This window comes from Rhamphochromis longiceps, linkage group LG11, assembly GCF_057381845.1.
Source record: "Rhamphochromis longiceps isolate RC_006_pf linkage group LG11, R_longiceps_female_GT1.1, whole genome shotgun sequence".
In the NCBI taxonomy this organism is placed as follows: Eukaryota; Metazoa; Chordata; class Actinopteri; order Cichliformes; family Cichlidae; genus Rhamphochromis; species Rhamphochromis longiceps.
In genome coordinates this window covers 20462445-20480285 of record NC_140567.1, presented here as the reverse complement: position 1 = coordinate 20480285, position 17841 = coordinate 20462445, and the positions used below count along the sequence as shown (strand labels likewise).

At 41.6% G+C, this 17841-nt stretch overlaps 2 protein-coding genes across 4 annotated transcripts; both read right to left on the bottom strand.

Annotated features, from left to right (window-relative positions):
- Positions 1-711: 711 nt before the first annotated feature.
- On the bottom strand, positions 712-9498 carry colq (collagen-like tail subunit (single strand of homotrimer) of asymmetric acetylcholinesterase). Of its 3 annotated transcripts, none has more exons than XM_085422734.1 (17): positions 9131-9498; positions 8511-8620; positions 8183-8290; positions 7316-7360; positions 7135-7161; positions 6250-6321; positions 5918-5980; positions 5806-5832; positions 5671-5715; positions 5553-5588; positions 5348-5428; positions 5146-5242; positions 4452-4582; positions 3185-3304; positions 2934-3060; positions 2723-2825; positions 712-2627 (listed from the first exon to the last, which is right to left on the bottom strand). In XM_085422734.1, the coding sequence occupies exons 1-17, from the start codon at positions 9225-9227 to the stop codon at positions 2558-2560; spliced, it is 1359 nt and encodes a 452-aa protein (XP_085278860.1). In that variant the 5' UTR covers positions 9228-9498; the 3' UTR covers positions 712-2557. The 3 variants fall into 3 exon arrangements, with proteins under 3 accessions (XP_085278860.1, XP_085278859.1, XP_085278861.1); XM_085422733.1 differs by having other exon boundaries at positions 2934-3075; positions 9131-9491; XM_085422735.1 differs by lacking the exon at positions 7135-7161 and having other exon boundaries at positions 2934-3075; positions 9131-9491.
- Positions 9499-10387: 889 nt separating this feature from the next.
- Positions 10388-16963, bottom strand: hacl1 (2-hydroxyacyl-CoA lyase 1). The gene is made up of 17 exons (XM_085422732.1): positions 16769-16963; positions 16446-16550; positions 16316-16356; positions 16143-16223; positions 15996-16068; positions 15844-15921; positions 15628-15722; positions 15406-15518; positions 15191-15326; positions 14245-14350; positions 13988-14071; positions 12926-13027; positions 12601-12755; positions 12319-12477; positions 12124-12231; positions 11827-12013; positions 10388-10712 (listed from the first exon to the last, which is right to left on the bottom strand). The coding sequence occupies exons 1-17, from the start codon at positions 16817-16819 to the stop codon at positions 10680-10682; spliced, it is 1707 nt and encodes a 568-aa protein (XP_085278858.1). The 5' UTR covers positions 16820-16963; the 3' UTR covers positions 10388-10679.
- Between the last annotated feature and the right edge of the window lie 878 nt (positions 16964-17841).

Sequence of the window (17841 nt, the reverse complement as noted above, 5' to 3'; positions counted from 1 at the left end):
ATAAGTTAATTTGACCTTACTTCACAAATGGTAAACTTCACTTGAGGGATTCTTCTGTGACCACAGCTCATCTTTTCATTACAGAGCCAGTAAAATCAGGTCAGCCCTTGAATTTCAGTGACATTTAGTGCCACACTGGGACATTTGTTTGACAAATGTGATTGCCCCGGTCAGGGCACTGCACATGATGGCATAAATACACCAAGGTAAGGTTTTACTCTGGCATCTCGGTAGACAAATTGCCCTGATGTGATTTAGAAGAGGAATACAGCATGCTAATACAGTTATATGGTCTCATCCTGCTTCAAACATCTTGGTTGCAACAGTGGCCGGCTGGTCTGTCCCCAACCTGTATCGCTGTGCCTCATCTCCAGGCACAGATTCAGCTCTGAAAGGCTTCATTAAGATGGAATAAAAAGCCGAAAAACCCATTGCCACGTCTGAGAAACAGCAAGAGTTCACTGTGTGGTCTGCTTTGCATTTAGACTAACGCAGCACTCAGCAAACGGCTGACTGCTGCGATACTTTGATGTCCCCCTTACTTTTTTGTCTGAGTGTTGTATCCTAAGAGAACATCAATAGCCTCTCCATCAATGCCAGTTAGGTTTGGGTTTTTTGTGTGTGTGCTTTTTTTCCAATAACAGCAGACATGACAAACCGCTAACCAAGGTTTAAGTTTAAATAAAGAGAGTGACTTAAATATCACTTTTATTTGATCATTTTTTAAATAGTTCACAACTACTGTAAAAATCATATCAGAGTATTAAAACAAAATGAACTACCCCAGTCACAATGCTTGCTACGCTTCATAAAGCCTTACAGCACGTCACCACATGCACGTTTCAGCATTGCTGTACATAGGCAGTCTAAGATAGAACACAGCAGCACAGGCCACAGACACAACACTCAACATAGTTTCCAGAACGGTACTCGAGCTTTGTGCATGGCACAGTTCATAACTTTAAGGTTTGTCATTCATACAGTGCTTTGCTTCTCTCTGAACAGAGCAAGACTGACAGTTCTTAAGACACCTGCTATGCTGATGAATGCAATGATGATTTACAAAACGGTATTTGACAAAGGTGAAGCATTAGCAGAGTTTCACAAGCATGCGGACACAATATATTAACAGTCTTCATCTTTTGATTGCTTTTGTAGGCTTTATAGACCTGACTACATCTAGGTATGTCTGAGAAAAGGTCTCCCTTGGCACCGCGACTCAAAGAGTAGCTTATGGAAAATGTCAGCTTATATCAGCACAGTCATTTTCAGCATTTGTGCCCAACACACAGCGGACTACACCTACACTGTTAAGTTTACTGTTGCTGTATATACTGTAAGACAGAAAGACTGGATAAAGAGGTATCAGAGTATTTACAGTAATGATCAGAAAACTGACTGCGATATGAGTTCCTCTCCCTCCCCCCTTTAGCAGCTACAGACTAGTCCAGCCCTTCCCGTGCACCGAGAAAATTAAGGACATAACAGTTTCAAGCCTTCGTGTACAGTATATTTCATTTCTCACTGCAGCACAGGAGGGGAAACTGAATCCTGCAGTACTGCGCATTGTTGATGCGTTAAAGCTTTTGCTTGAGTTGCCTCAGTGTACAGTGACTGCCGCGTAATTTATAAAGAGCAGTAGAGGATACCTGTAAAAGGTGCTTTGTTTGTTGAGCTACATTACCTGTTAGCTAGTTCCTGAGAAGATTTGGGGATTTATTGAAACCTTGTCCAGACTAAATGTCCCTGTCAGTACGGTACCACCACAAGCTAACAAAGCTGGGTCAACTTCTAGGCTTCAAGCCTCCTGGAGTAACAGTCTCACTCAAAGATTACAAGTGCATAACTCGCTATATATACAGTATGTAGTGCACTATAACCACCTCTATCTCCATCCCTACCTTTGTATCTCGACATGGTAGTGAGAGGACACAGTACGAAAGTTGTTTTGACAGTAATAAGTAAACTGATAGGTTACATGCTTTGATAGTGACAGCTGCTGTCGTGGTTTTAGTAATCCCAGATACATGCAAATGCTGTGCACTGTCATTCACACTGCAGTAGAATACCTCGGGCCATCGCTCTGGATGTCCTACTGCTTGTTATTCTCAACAGTAACTGGGTCAAGATTAATATGCCTCTGTTCCAGCTACTGCTTCTCTGCAACATCGTCCACTGGTATGCGATTGAGGCTCTCAACTGTTGCGTTGAAAGGCTGGTTCGGGTCCAGTTGGGTATGTTGAGGAAGCCAGTCCAAATCCTTCTCGTTAAGACAGCGTGCAGTCTTCCTTTGCATTTCCAGTGTGCGGATTTTCACCTTCAAAGACTCAAGCTATAACCTCCGGGATATGTGGCATCTCAGCAGCAACACAGATGAGTTTTATGTATGTTTGTATATTTCTAGGTTTTGTTCTTTCTTTCATAACAGAATCACTGGCAGCCTCCATGTTTTTGCTTGGAGCATTGTTGTCTTTTCTTTTTTTTTTTCTTTTTTTTTACATGTTAAGTCCCAAGCAAATAACACACAGAGGAGCCACAGCACTGTCCAGACAACTCCTCAAGTAAAGTACTTGCAGTTTGTTGAGTCAATAGTACAGTATCTTGTGCACTTGAGGTGACCATATGACCTACAAATCATAAGAAAAACGTTTTCAGGGTCAAGTTCATAACCTACATCTTTTCATGCAGTACAAGGTTGTGTACCCAAATGCTGTATGCTTACCCTGGAAGATATGAATTACATGTCTGGTATCCAAAGTCTTTTCCATCACACTCCTCAGCCCCTTCATAGCGGTATCCGTCTCCACAGTAGGCATGTTTACACTCTATGGTAACATGAGACAGCAGGGGCACAGGGGGGTCATGTTATATGTGCACAGCAAAGTACAGCTAATGAACTATAAAAGGACCGGTAACATAGATGCATGACTTACTGACGCAGCCATCGGTGACAACTCTGTTTTTGTCATCACACTCCTCCCCGGTGGAGATCTGCACTATGCCGTCCCCACAGTAACCTTCATCATCGGGGGCATTTTCCATGGACTGGTAGGGCGTGATCTGGAATGGAAAGGTCTTTTGCAGAATTTAAAAAATGTGAACATAAAAGGAAAAGGCTGTTTGAAAGTCAATATCTATTGTTTTTTTTAAGGACACATTGCATTGTTGCTACATGCATTTATACCTGGATTGGCAGCCAGCCATCAATGTCTTTGAAATAGAGAGATTTCTGGTCTTTACGGAATGCAAGAGCGTTATCTGTGCGGAGGCGCTCCAGTTCCTCCTCATTGCTCACCACAAATATCTAAATAAAAGGCAAAATAATAGGGTTCCGTGCATTTTAGCACTTTATGAAATAACATTGAAGACCATCATTTGTCATCCCAGCTGGTAACATTTGTCTGCAAGCATTATCTATCTCTCCTGTAAGTGTACTTTAACCTTCCTTTTATCTTTCAAGCTTATTTATTTCCAGTTGTGGTCTAAAGTTTAATAGATTTATCACAGGCATGATGCTTTTAATGATATCTTTGAAGTGTTCTTTTTCTGGATTGGAATGATTGTACAAAATCTTTTTTTTTTTTTAAATTTTTGTATTTTGTATTTTCTCTAATCCACTCACAGCCAAAAGTATAAATAAAGGTCAAATATATACTTCTAACTTGATCCCTAACTTCTCGCTAGTTATCATGATTGACCTCAAAAAGGAGTTTCTCTTCACTGTCTTTGTTTTATAGCAGTCATTGGATTGACCAATACTTGGAACAATAGGAAAATCCAAGGAATTCTGTGAAGGTCTTAGAAGGAGACTTTTAGATTTATACAAGTTAGGAGGGTCTCTTGAAGCCATTTTTAAACCACTGCAGATTTTAAGATTATCAGTTCAAACAACTTATTTGGATGTGTCACTGCTTTGTCCAAGAAAAACCAAATGTCATCTGCAAAAACGTTTTATGGTCAGATCAGATAAAGATTGAGCTATTTGGCAAGAATACCAAGACATATGTTTAGAGTAAAGGTGAGGCTTTCAAAACTAAAAATACTGTACAGGCTGTCAAGCATGGTGGTGGTAGCATCATTCTGCAGGGCTGTTTTACTGCCAGTGGTACCAGTAAATTGCACAAAGTGGATGATTTTTTTTTTTTTTTTTAGCTCAAATCAAGAGCTGAAACAGCCTTCCTAAAGCCATTAAAGGTCTATGTTGTACAATCACTCCACCCTGGAAAAAGAGGACGGCACTGCCGTCATTTAATGCACTTCCAGAAAGCATTCGTTTGCAAAAGGTTATTAAAAAGCTACAATTACCATGGCATCGATGCCTATGATGAGCTGATGTAAACTTCTGACCACAACTGTATTACCCTTTGAAACTCTTTACATTTTAATTTGGTGGATTTTTCACTGATTTCACAGATGATTCTATATTTGACTGCAAACCATTCATCTCTCACCGCTGGCACTTTGAGATAATTTCCTGTAGAGGCATAATTTTCAAATGGAGGACTACTCAAAGAGCTGCAGCTACACTTTCCAGGAGGCCCTGGTGGACCGCGCGCACCCTTTGCTCCAACCATGTAGACTCCTGCATATACAGGAAGAGGGGGAGAAAAAAAGGAAGGATAAACAAACAGTGGGTCTATATTTAGTCCAAAGTGACAGAATATAGCAGCATTAATGAGTTGTGTACAGCCTACACAAGCTGATATAAATACCACATGTCAGTCTAGCGTCTTTGATTTATCAATCAAGAAGCAAACACAATCAGGATAATTCATACAGGAACTTGATCAAGATAACAAATGTCATCTTGATGATGTGCTGACATAATATTTGTAAAACTGTAGGCTTGCCATCTGTCAATCCATTTTAGCCACATGATGTCATGCTGAGAGAATCCTGTTTCAGCTCGGGGGGATTCGATTTCTCCGGTGCTAAATAAGACTACTGGTGTTACCTCGTACACAGTTTCAAAGTGGGCTTCCTTTACTCACCGGGCTGCGAGCTTTCCCTTCTCACTTTCAGCACAAGTTTTCACGCGCTCACAACGGAAAAAAACACACGACCATCCACAAACTAAATCTCTCCAGCAAACACTTAATTATGACCACAGTTTTCAAGAGTTTTAAATCTACTTTGGGATTTCACCTGTTGCAGGTGGACCAGGAGGGCCGGGGTGGCCTGGAGGTCCCTGCGGGCCTGCTGGCCCTATAGGACCAACGCTTCCTGTGTCTCCTTTCAGTCCCTTAAATTCAAAACAGTGCAGGGTCATTTCCTTACACCACATGTCAAAAAGTACAACTGTCTTGCTATCACTACTGTAAAACAGTGCAACCCACAAACTCCTCACCTGCTTGCCTCTCTTCCCCGGTCGGCCAGTGGGTCCTCTGTTTCCTGAGGTTCCAGGTTCTCCTTTTGGACCCATTTCACCCTCAATAACAGAAAAAAAAATATCTATATTAGAAAAATTCTGAATTCAAATACATGAATTTAATTGGTTAGCTGGTTAACACTGTAAGGCAGAACCCTTACTGGCGTGAATGAGGATTACTCACTTTTTGTCCAAGCATTCCTGGGAAACCCATTGCACCCTGCGAGTGAGGAAGAGTACGTAACATGAATTCAGAATTCTTACAAAGTGTATGTACAATTTTCCTGATACACTCTCCCCACCTTGTCTCCTTTCATCCCATTCTCGCCACGGTCACCTCGGGAACCCTGACAGAGCAGATTACATTCATTTAGTTTACTGTCAAAGTAGTTAATCAATAAATCCTACGGTATTTACAGCTGAATGGTGCCACTTACCTTTTCCCCTTTATACCCAGGTAAGCCCTAGGATTAAAGATTTATAACAAGCATGAAACACGATGAAACAAAACTCACTAAAGATCACTAAACAGCATATGTAAAATTTTACCCTCGGCCCAATTGGTCCTCTGGATCCAGGCAAACCCATCAGCCCCGGGTCACCTTTCTCCCCCTGACACAAAGGTAAACATGAATAACCTGAATGAGCTTTTGTCTTTAAAATAAGAAATGTCATATGCGGACATTGAACGTTAAAGGTTCTTTTATTACGTTTACAGTAAAGCGTTCACCAAAGGAAAGGCTGTTTGCATGTTACATAACTGGTAATCCAGGGTTTTAGTTTATTTGACTGCAAATCAGACTTGTGTAATAAACCATTCTGGTTCTTATTGGTCTCATATATTGACATATTTTATAAGATCTACATTATGACTTACTCACTTTGGCCCCACTTGGTCCTGACCATCCTGTTGGTCCTCTTTTCCCAGGAAGTCCAGGAGGGCCTGTCCGACCCTGACAGGAGACATAACTGTTTTTTAAGTTAATGAAATCAGAGCCTTTTATGCCTGTTTGAACATACATATATATACACATATATATATATATATGTATACATATATATATATATATATATATGTCTGAATGAATTATTTGCTGCATTAGCTGACGGCCAGCTCACTACAGCATTTTTCAGACGCTGCTGCACATGTAGGGGGAGAATGGCTTTAACGAGCCCTGTCACTTTGCTCTCTTTAATTAAATGATGGGCTGTATATAGAACAGGAGTCTGTGCTTGTGGGAAATAAAATGATTAATAACCTGGCTGAAACACTAAGCTAAATTGCTCTGCGGTGCTGCAAAGCTGCTCAGTCAGGCCGCTTGCAAAGTGAAGCTCCCCCATTGGACAGCTTTGATTCATTTAGGAGGACGCTACTCTTCTACCTGTGCTCATCACATAGTGTGTCCCGAGCTTTCAATAAAGCTTTATGTTAGGAGAAGGAGGACCGTCGGACAGGCTAGCCTGATGCGGAATGTTGATAGGGAAGCAATATGCTCCGCTTCGGTGAGAGAAACAGACTGAGAGCATGTAAAGTCCCTCAGCCACAAAAACAGCCTGTCTCAGCAGCCCTGCACCCATTTGCCTCCTGTCAGTGTGTCTGTTCTGCCTCCTGTCAAGGTTGTATATCCTCACAATTTCGGGATGTACACAAGCAGGCACTGGCAGCACTGTGACTTACAGCGAGCGAGCAGGCGGAGGCATTGTATCTCATTTTTTGAGTAAATCCACTTAGCAAAGAACATGGAGTGATTAATGGAGACTCTCACCTTTTGACCAGGTCTTCCTATTTCTCCCTGACAACAGGATGTGGAGGAGGGGACAAGGACGGCAGTCATTTAATGCACTTCCAGAAAGCATTTGTGTGCAAAAGGTCAGTTGCACTTTAGCTTATTAGAATAATAAGCAGACAGTCTAGTTTTATCTAATTTCGATAAGTACACTCCTTACCTTTTCTCCTTTAGGCCCTGCTATCCCAGGTAATCCAGGGGGACCCTAATGAACATAAAAAGAAAACATTAGATTTGTGCTATATGCTCCTAAATCACAGAGATAGCCATCTAAATTCATTTTATTGTCCACAGCATCCCACCACAGATCTGTTCTGTTTCTGGAAGCTGCAGTTTCAATTAGCTAAAGGCTGAGTGGCCACTATTGATTTAAAAGCTGCCTTGTGGGCCTCCTTTGATAAAGAGAAATGCTGCTGCGGTTGGACCTCTGATGAGCAACCGCAGCAAAAGCTTTAACAATCAGTTGGTAAATCTGCTTTCACTTATGAAATGCTGGAACACAGTGGAGAACAGTGGAGCAGGTTGGGTTATGAGGGCCTTTTGAACCGAAAGGTCTTTGCATCTTTCAATCACTAGAGAACACAAACACCTGGACACAAGCATGTTTTGGTGAGCCCTGGAATTTACGCGACCCAGTGCTCGTTTCCAAGCAGACAGCTCTTCAGACAGTTTCTGAGAATGATGTGTGGGACACTGGCAGCCGGTGGAAAAAGGCTATTTGTGTCTCAGCTAAAAGTGGAGCGTTAATAGGTTGCTGTGTTGCATGGGCCAGAGAAATCCCCATCTCCTGCTATACAGGAACTATCAAGTTGGAGAAGACATGCGGTTAATATGTAGTTGGGGTACTAATTTTTAACACCTTAAAACTACGTAGACTCCAACATGAAACAGAGACTGACGCTTTAGTTATAGTGGTGATGAATCCTGTTACATTATGAGAGATTTATTGGAAGAGTCCAATAACAGTGGCACGGTTCCAGATACAAAAGGATAGCCATGATGTTTTAGGAATAGCCTGGTTTCCCACCTGAGGTCCTGGGGGGCCAGGAGGCCCCGGAGGGCCTGCTGGGCAAGAAGAAACTTTATTGTTATTGTCCACATCAGACTCGCGACCACCACGGGAATTTCCATCACTCTGTAAAATATAAATAAAGATGCAATTCGATGACTTCTTCGGTCTTGACAACATTTGCAAGAGCAGGTTTGATGCTATTCATACAGTTGTTGACATTAAATTCGAGAGACTCTTGACCAGGGGTCAAAAGGCTGTAAGAAATGTGGTGTTTTTGGATATAAATCAAGGACATGTCAATAGTTAGAGATTCACAATAGAAAGTCACATGACTTTGACTCACATGAGGGTAGAGGCGCCAAAGTGAAGGGGGTGGAGGAAACAGCGGTGGTGGAGGCGGACTCACTAAACAGCATGGGTTGAACCTCTTCTGCTGATCCGGTGATCTGAGAGCTGCGCAAGGTGGGCATGCAGTCACAAATTAAACAGGGTATCAAAGGTATATGAAGCCAGGAAGGTTTTTTTGTGTGTTGTTTTAACTTCTGCACCCGCGATAATGAATGCGAGATGAGAAAAACTTCATTTACGACAAATTAAGGCGGGACAGATCAAAAATTTGACAAACTGAAGCAATTACAGCATGCTGGAGCAGCACAAGCAACAGAGAAACAGGTGCAAACTATCAAATCATGACACCCATCCAGCAGAATTCCTAGCACTGGACGGATATGAAGCCCATGTGCCTCTCACTGAAGAGCCGGAGCTGTTCTCGCTATTTATAGAGGCCTTTCCAACCTACCTCATGGACAACAAGAAAATAAAAACAAGGGTATTATCATGAGTGCCACGTGAATCTCAAATTGAGACTTTCAGAATCCGTGCTTTTGCAGCTCAAATCCACCAGCTCCTGTGCACGCACAGTACAGTATACAGTGTTCAAGCTCAGGATTAAAACGCTCTTACCTGCTGGGAATGAATCAAAGTTGTCCAGAAAAGAAGGCTGAGCCAGGCCATAACAAAACCACAATGGCAGATACAGTCCAAGTGTTAGAAGAGTCATGCTGCTCCGGATAGTTGCCTGACTTTATTTCTGATCCACAGCAGCTCTCAAGCTGTCTTTTTCCACTCCCTCTTTTCTCACTGTCCTCTCTCTCTGCCCCCCTCCCTCTGCGTTCACTCTGCTGTGTCTCCTTTACGCCCTCAGAAGAGGGTACGCTGACCAATACCCATTAAATCTTTCCTCTGCATCAGTGTGCACTAAAATTACAGGAGACAGCCTGCCAGCTGCTCCTGGTGCCAATATTAGATCTCTACTACTGCAGTGGGGGGCTTTTGTTATTGTCTCTCTTCAGGGAAAGTTGTGAGACTCCCTGTGTGCTTTTCTGCAAGACATGCTGAGAGCATTCTGAATGAAGATGTCAATATGTTACAACTTTCTTAGATGTATCAGTCTACAGTCTAATTATGTTTAGATGAATGTGTTTTTTTGTGATGAAGTACACTGTGCATCAAGTTATTTAGTGCGCACTATACTGCTGTGGCAAGTCTTTTACACAATGTCAAGTGTCTGCATTTCCAAAGGACCTAGAAAAACAGACTCCATTACTTCTCAGCAGCACTTTAACCTCCTAGGACCTGGCGTCCACATGTGTGGACATCACATTTTGGGTTATTTAGACTAAAATACTCAATTTTGCTCTACATGGGCCTGATATCCACTTACAAGGACATTATACTGCTACTGTTCTATCAAAATTTTAAACGAATATCCTCATATGTGGCTCTGATTTTTCTTAAAAACAAAAATAAGGTAAAAACAAAAATCTGGTAATTCTTTGTTTTTACATTCATCGGGCCCCAATATGCCCAAATATCAAAGAGAAATTAAAAATGCATGCTGGGGAAGAGTTCAGGTCCTAGGAGGTTAAGATAAATTATGCTTTTTCTTTATATAAATTACAAAAAGCAATCATGTCAAGCTTGCAACTTAAGAGATACAAAGCAATGCAATTTTCTACCAAATTATTTTAGCTTGCATTGCTTTTTTTGTTGCGCATTTAGGATTTTTCAGACAAGTTGTGGAAAAGGATACAAAACTTATGGAAATGAGAAAAATCCTGTTGATTTCATCTAAAGTTTCCCCATTACTGACAAATCTCTACATTCAACTGTAAAGATTAGCTGGTTCATTTGCAAAAAGAAAAAAAAGTTTGTCAAATGCGTTTATTTTCTCCTTTTCTCCAGATTTAATTTTATTACATTTCATTAATGTAGGCAATACTCAACAGGGCAACTCACAGTTGCAGTCCAGATTAAGAGGGGAAAAAACTGACATAAAGAAACAGCATGCACTCTGTGTGAAATGTTTTATTGTAGTCATATTTTTCATATTATTCACAGTATAGTAATAGCAAAATATTAGATTAATTAATGGAAACAACCAGAAAAACAAAAGCAGTTTGATATTTTCCAGGAGAAAACCGTCACTGCTGTTCTGAAACGCTCTGGAAATCTACAGGTTGGAACGTGTGAGCCAAGGAAACTCCTGCAAACAGACAACACAGTGTTTATATTAGCTATACGGTGTAATAAGATCTAGAGGAATATTGTACTGTAATGGAGATCTAAGCAGTAAAACAGAGGTTTTTCCAGGTAATAAAAATTAACTAAAAGTTTTCTTCAAATTTTCAAAACTAAATCTTGTCAGCTTCAAGTCTGACAGGAATGAATTAAAGTTGGGTGTCGAAAGGTAAAGGCGCAACACTAAAAGTCAGGGACAAGTCTTTCTGCTGGCACAGCCGTGGAGCTCAGCGCTGTGGATACATTACTCAATACAACCTTCAACCGTGTCTGCAAAAGGTTGCGTGGATACGTTCAACATAAACACGGAGGGCCTTGCTTTCTAATTATGGGAGCCCTGAAATAGAAAGGTCAGGTTGGTGTTAGGTGGAGGGATTGTGAGTGGAATACAACAGTTCTGGTGCACCTGGAGCAGGAGGATTACGGCTCAGCGAGGCATGTTGGTAACATAGCCCTCAAAGGATGAGGAAGAGTCAAGTAAACATGAAGCTGTTTATTGTATGCAAAGCAGAGACCAAAGAAACACTGGATTAAATCAGGCTTGGCTTTACTGCTGTGTCTGCTGGTGTCACTCAGTCTCTTTATGCCTTCTGTGGTGCACCAGGACCAAATACTAAAAACATTCTGTGATCTGATTTGCAGCCTTTTGTCATATAGTACCGCTTATAGTCTGCAAGGACTCAGGGCTGCAAAGGTGTAAAACATGCTATGAGATGAGATTTCTGATATGAGTGATATATGTCAAGTCTTTATTCCAGACTGTGTTAACATGTTCGGACCGCCTTAGACCCTCCATGTTTCTCCAGTGTACGGCAAACGCTCCACAGCGCAGAAGTCCAGATATTTGATAGAGCCACAGAGATGCTCTGACTATGGTAGGAGTTGTTATTACAACCGTGACCACAAGGTGGAGCATTATTTTTCTAGAGTTGCCTGTGCATGTAGAGAATTTTACTCCAGGTGCACCTGGGAGACGCTCACCCTCAAGTCTGTCTGGCAGGCAAGACGTGGTTAATGTTGTTGCATACTTTATAAACATGCAGACTCTATAAACATGTGCTCCTAACAGTTGTAGTTACCTGCTGCTTCCTGTCTGAGGAAGGGTCAATGAGCACATTGATGAGACTTGGTCTCTCCCAGTCACTCAGGCTAAGCTGTAAGGCACTGCGCAGCTCCTCCACCGTCCTCACCAGCAACCCTCGACCTCCGAACGCCTTCATCACCTCATCATAGCGAGCGTCAGGTAGAAGGGACACGGGAGGGGCCCTACAGTGTGACGATGTAAGACAACTTTTGCTACGTCATAGCATAAGACATCAATAAAAACTATCAGTGAATTCACTTTATGATCATTTTCTCAAAAGTATCTCACTCACACAGAGGTCAGCTCTCCCATTTGTTTCATTGCTTTCCATGTTTCAGAATCTACTCCGCTGTAAATGCCGTTATTATTGACCACAATAACAACCACGGGTAGGCTATACCTGATTTACAAAACACAAAGAGAAGAATGTGAAGTCAATAGACGGTTAAACTGCAAATACTAAATAGAAACACTGGACTCAGTTCACCTGCACATGGTCTCAACCTCCATACCAGAAAACCCAAAGGCACTGTCTCCCTCCACACAGACGACCCTTCGGCCGGTGTTCTGGCTCGCCTCCACAGCAGCTGCTGCGATAGCAAACCCGAGACCTACTCCCATTGTTCCAAAAGTGCCTGCATCCAGTCTGAACATCATCAAAATTAGTTTACAGCAATCTAATAGATATACATTAACTCACAGTTTAGTCTAAATTGATTTGTTAGCATAAAAAAAACAACAAAAAAGTCAGTGCGCTTGACTGGCTTACCTGTGTCGAGGTAGGTAGTTATTTAACATGGTGCGTCCGATGTCCATTGTGTTTGCACCCTCGCTGACAATGATGCAGTCATGTGGCAGCAGCTGGGAGATGTGATGAAACACTGTGTAGTAGTTCAAGGGCACTGTAGACTGTAGAGCAAGTGCCTATTGGCAAGAAACACAAAAAACAGAGACAACATCTAAATGGATTAAATATATAATTTAATGTCATCGGCAGGCTGATACAGTGTAACCATGCACAGAACAACAATGTAAGCTTTCCATTGGTGGTCCAAATTCTAAGGAAGGATTAGAAGAACTTTGGTGAAACCCACCTTTGATATTTTTGCATTAGCAGCAATCTTGCTCTTTAACGTGCTCCACCACTCAGCGTTAGAGGGGTATTTCCAACCATCTCTACGGACACACAGTAGCAGCTGAAGAAAAAAAAACAAAAACACTGCTATTACAGTTGAATGTTACTGTACTCGTGTCACTGATATAGAGAATATAGTCGAGCTAAAAATACAGCACAAGACGTTTCAAAGAAATCATCTGGTCCTTACCTGGTCTTAAAATTTGGTAGATGCAACCTCAGAGGAAGAACAACCCCATGACATTTAACACAATGTAATCGTAATAAAATGCAAAAGCGGTCTTGTGAATGTCCTCACTGTTTCCATAGGAACTGAGAGAGAACGTAGAAGCCAGGTGCTGCTAATCAAATGCATTTGATTAACTGATCATCAGCAAGTGGTCGTGTGTGAACACAATGCCGAGGAGGAAAGACAACACCAATCTCAGCAAATGTTGCTGTCCATTAATCTGGGAATGATTATAAGGCCATTTGCAAACAATTTCAAGTCCATCATCGTACTGTGAGGAAAATTATTCACAAGTGGAAATCTTATTAACAAATTCACCCCAAGGTCAGACCATGCAGCGCTCAGAGAAACTGCAAAAAACCCAAGAAGTACATCTCAGGCCTCAATTAACATATATTAGCAATTCAAACTCCTCTGTATATGAAATACGCTTTGTTTTTGCCATTTTGCTTTTTACAGACATATTTTTTGTCGCATATTTCAGTCTGAAAATTCAGTGAGAGGAGCAAAGAAAATATAAAAACAAACAAAAAACTCTGAACAAAGTGTTCAGACCTCAGTGTCGTCAGGCTTAAAAACCAATGATTAAAGAAGCCATTAAGAGCTGCACAAGTACAACCAGATCTTATGCTATAGTGAATTATCTATGAGAGAAAAACATAGTTCTACACAGGTTCTTACCATTAGCGCAAATGTTGATGAAACAGGTTTGCTTTTGATTCCTAAATTAACGTTATGGGAAAGACATCAAAGAGAAAGATGAGCCAATGGGCTGAGTTGCTGAAAATGTACCTGAGTGGCAACAGCACTGATATCTCCAAGGAGAGCAACAGCTGGCCTCACGTTATTGCCCATCTCCTCAGCACAAAGGTCAACCTGCAAACAGATCACAGTGGGGTTATATCATTACAGCTTTTGCAGCACCAGATTTGGCAAAACTAACTCTCTCATGACAAGGCAAAAGATTAACAACCAAATAGACTACTAGCTTTAAACCAGATCTTTTAATGCTGATTTTTCTCAAACCATAAACTCGGTCATTTACATACCTGAATGATCTTAACATTAGGGTTAAATCTAGGCGAAAGACCAAAATGGAGCATCCAATTTAGCCTGGCTCCAAACAGAAGTATGACATCAGCCTGGAGAAGAGCTCTGGGTAACAAGGGAAAAAATACATAAAAAACAAACAGCAGAAGAGGTCAAACAATGGATTCTCATTAAACAAGACTAAAAATTTTAGATCCTGACTAGTTAGAAGATGCAGAATTTAGGAGCCAGATAGATGACCATGACACAAATGTTTGTTTGCCATCTAAACATGTACTGTCAACTATTCTTGGCCTAAAAAATATAGAAATAGAAACTTCGTGCCACTTCTCCCTTAGGCAGAATGTTTTTCGATCCTAATAATGCATATAGAAGGTGAATTTTGTCTTCTAGCTAAAAACACATTCAAAATAGGAGCTGCACTCAAAACACATCCGTCTGTCTGGATGTTAGACTGTTTTCTTTTTTGAAAAATCTGACCATCGCTTTTAAAAAACAAGTACTTTTATAAGTGTATTATTATACACTTACCTAACACTTCATTAGGTACACCAGTTCAACTGCACATTAATACCTAACCAGCCAATCAGTTGGCAGCAGCTCAATACATCAATACAATCATCAAAATTGTAAAAATGTTGCCCGGTCTGATGAGTCTGGATTTCTGCTGCAACATTCAGATGGCAGGGTCAGATTTTGGCACACACAGCACAAAGGCATCAATCCATCCAGCCTTGTTTCAACTGTTAATATCAACTGAGCATTGATTAAACCCCAAAGCCTGCATGGGTATTGCTGAGCATGTCTATGCCTTCTACTTCAGGAAGATTAAAACACACTAAAGTTACAGAGTTCTGCTGGACTACTCTATTAAGGAGAAGCTCTACAGATTGTTACAACTTTGTCTGGTTACTACCAGGTGTGATTGTGCAGTGTGAGGCTTACCTTGAGCGTGCAGCAGCTACACAGTTGGCATGGTCATCAGGAAGAACCCCTTTTCCCATCGGGGTGGGCAGGAAGGGAAGGCCACTCATTTCAATAAGCTCCCTCAGCACAGTCTCTGCTCTGCCGTAGGCTGCTCCTATTGGCGGAAAAACACAGGTTGGTTAGGCTTAGTTAATTTGAAAAGAGGTGGCAATTGCTTCTTTTGTTTCAGTTACCTTTGCCGATGATGACCAAGGGTGTCTTGGCTGCTTTTAAGACAGATATGGCTTCTGTGACTGAACCCTGGTCAGCCAAACTCACTGGTGGAGGCGGACAGCAGGACACCTCTCTGAGCGAGAGACACACTTCTCTGAGAGTCTATACACCTGATGTTTAACGAGTGATACTGTGCATAAAAATGTATTTATTTATTTTTAAATCCAAGAATGACAACAAACCTAACTTTGCTCCTCTCCACTTTAGCATTAACCATGTCGCCTGCAATATCCACATAACAAGCACCTGGACGCCCATAGATGCTTGTGCGGACCGCCTGTGACCAACCAAATACCAGAAAACTTTACACAGACGTGATGAAAATAATCATCATCATCCAGATCTGTTCGATACATTAAAAGAACAAAACAGACAGTGTGAGGGCATTGTTATACAACCTTCTCTATCACTGAGGGGATGGCTTCTAGACTGCTGGGTCTCGCTGAAAACTTGCTGTACAGGCGGCATGCTTCCACCTGGCAACATGGAGAAACAGAATCAGCGTAGAGAAGCGGTGTCAGGCAAAAATCCACATCGAGACACGTGTTACCTGAGGAAACTCCTGAAAGGCTCCTGCAGTTTCCTGATTTCGATCCGAAGACCCTCCGATAACAACCACCGGCCTGTGCAAAGCCAGCATCACTTCATAAACACCTTGTTAGTTGTACAGTACACAGCAGTGGTTATGGAGTCATACCAGCAGTTCATGTTGGCATTGGCCATTCCACCCAGGGCATGGATGAGCCCAGGTCCAGAAACCACAAGACAGGCCCCTGGTCTGGATTCAGATAACCACAGGAAACAGCAACATGTGAATAACAGTGCTGGGCACCAGCTGTTCACCTTATTCGGTACAGAATTAGATTTTACCTCCCAGTAATGTATCCGACGGCAGACGCTGCATAGCACGCCTGTTATGCGACAGAAATTATTTGATGTCAGCATGGCAGTGCAATGCTTTTGTTAGGGATTACTAAGGTTGTACAAAACAACGAGTTACCGCTTGCTCGTTGCGCATTCCTACGTATCTGATTCCTGCAGCCTGAGCAGCCATGGCCACTTCGATAATCGGAACTCCAACTATCCCAAACATGTAGTCCACTTTCTGCAGGGAGATTGGTTGAACGTTGGATTGAACAAGTTTTGTAAAAAAGTAGCATTATTAATAAGAGGGGGAAATGCTTTTATGAAAAGTTTAGTGATCCTGACCGCACCGCACTTGGACTTTGACACATTGCTCAACAGTTACATCTGAGCAAAGACACAAACAGGGAGAATATTTCTGTTGGAGTGCCACATGTTTGCAGACGACGTCATTCCTACCTGAGCCTTTAGAGACTCAGCGATGAGCTGAGCTCCTGTCACTTCGTCCATGACCGTGAGGAGACAGCAGGCAGCGCAATGTCAAACCGCACTGTCACAAACCACAAGGTGAGGCTGGACTGCGACTTGAGCAAGTTTGCATCAGAGCCCTTGAGCAAAGGTCTCTGCTTGGTTTGTTTTTGGACCTGCATCCGCCCCCTTACTTCCACTTCCGAGTTACGAGCCAATCACGGGAGCCAATGCGTGTGACCTCACGTCCTACCGAGAAGTGCAAAAAGAAATTCAGTTGTGTAGACTAGATACTATATTTTATTTAGTTATTTCTAATAAATATTAGAATCTAGAGTTTAAGCATAGACCTTGTAGTCGGTCTTTGGTTTAATGCATCATTTTAAATAAATTAATAAATATGGATGGAACAGAATCATGCAGCTCTTTTCATTGGCTGCCAGTAACATTTCTACACCATAAAAACAGCAGTTGTATGATTTCTATATTTGTATGACAGAATAAAAAACAAAAGTATAACTAATAATAATTGAATGATGGTACACCAACAGGCCCCTGAACTGCTCACTGCCTCATCAGAAATAGTCTCAGTGGAAAGGTAGCTGTCAAAACGTCATTCTTAAAAGTGAGAAACAGTAAGAATAGACTGTGGTATGCCAAATTACACAAGAACTGGACTGTAAATCAGTAGCATAAGTCTTATAGAGTGATGAATCGTCATCAGTATTTACAGAGGTCAGGAGAAAGGTACAACAGTGTCTACAGCCACCTGTAAAACACAGTGTCTCTGTCATGGTCTGGTCCTGCATTTCTGACAGCGGTGTTTGGGATCTTGTCAAAACCGATGACATTATGAACACAGAAAAGTGACTTTCAAGCTCATTAGAATTATGCAAACTCTGTTTTTACCTTATATACGGTACTGTATTTCCATATGTTTTTGTACACTTGCACCCATTTTCCCAGCAAAACAAAGAAATGGAGATAGTTGCAATCAGAAATAAAGACAGCATTTAACAAAAAAATAAATCAAGTTCATCATTAAATAACTCATTTCTTTATTA

What these genes read in the sequence shown, in the direction of transcription:
- colq (XM_085422733.1), bottom strand. Translation starts at nt 9,227, where the DNA reads ATGACTCTTCTAACACTTGGACTGTATCTGCCATTGTGGTTTTGTTAT. An exon ending in ATGGGATGAAAGGAGACAAG is followed by an intron (nt 5,589 to 5,670) that starts GTGGGGAGAGTG and finishes CCTCACTCGCAG; the next exon opens with GGTGCAATGGGTTTCCCAGG. An exon ending in TCCTGGTCCACCTGCAACAG is followed by an intron (nt 4,583 to 5,145) that starts GTGAAATCCCAA and finishes CTGTATATGCAG; the next exon opens with GAGTCTACATGGTTGGAGCA.
- hacl1 (XM_085422732.1), bottom strand. Translation starts at nt 16,819, where the DNA reads ATGGACGAAGTGACAGGAGCTCAGCTCATCGCTGAGTCTCTAAAGGCT. An exon ending in AACTACCTACCTCGACACAG is followed by an intron (nt 12,478 to 12,600) that starts GTAAGCCAGTCA and finishes GATGATGTTCAG; the next exon opens with ACTGGATGCAGGCACTTTTG. An exon ending in ATGGGAGAGCTGACCTCTGT is followed by an intron (nt 12,014 to 12,123) that starts GTGAGTGAGATA and finishes GTCACACTGTAG; the next exon opens with GGCCCCTCCCGTGTCCCTTC.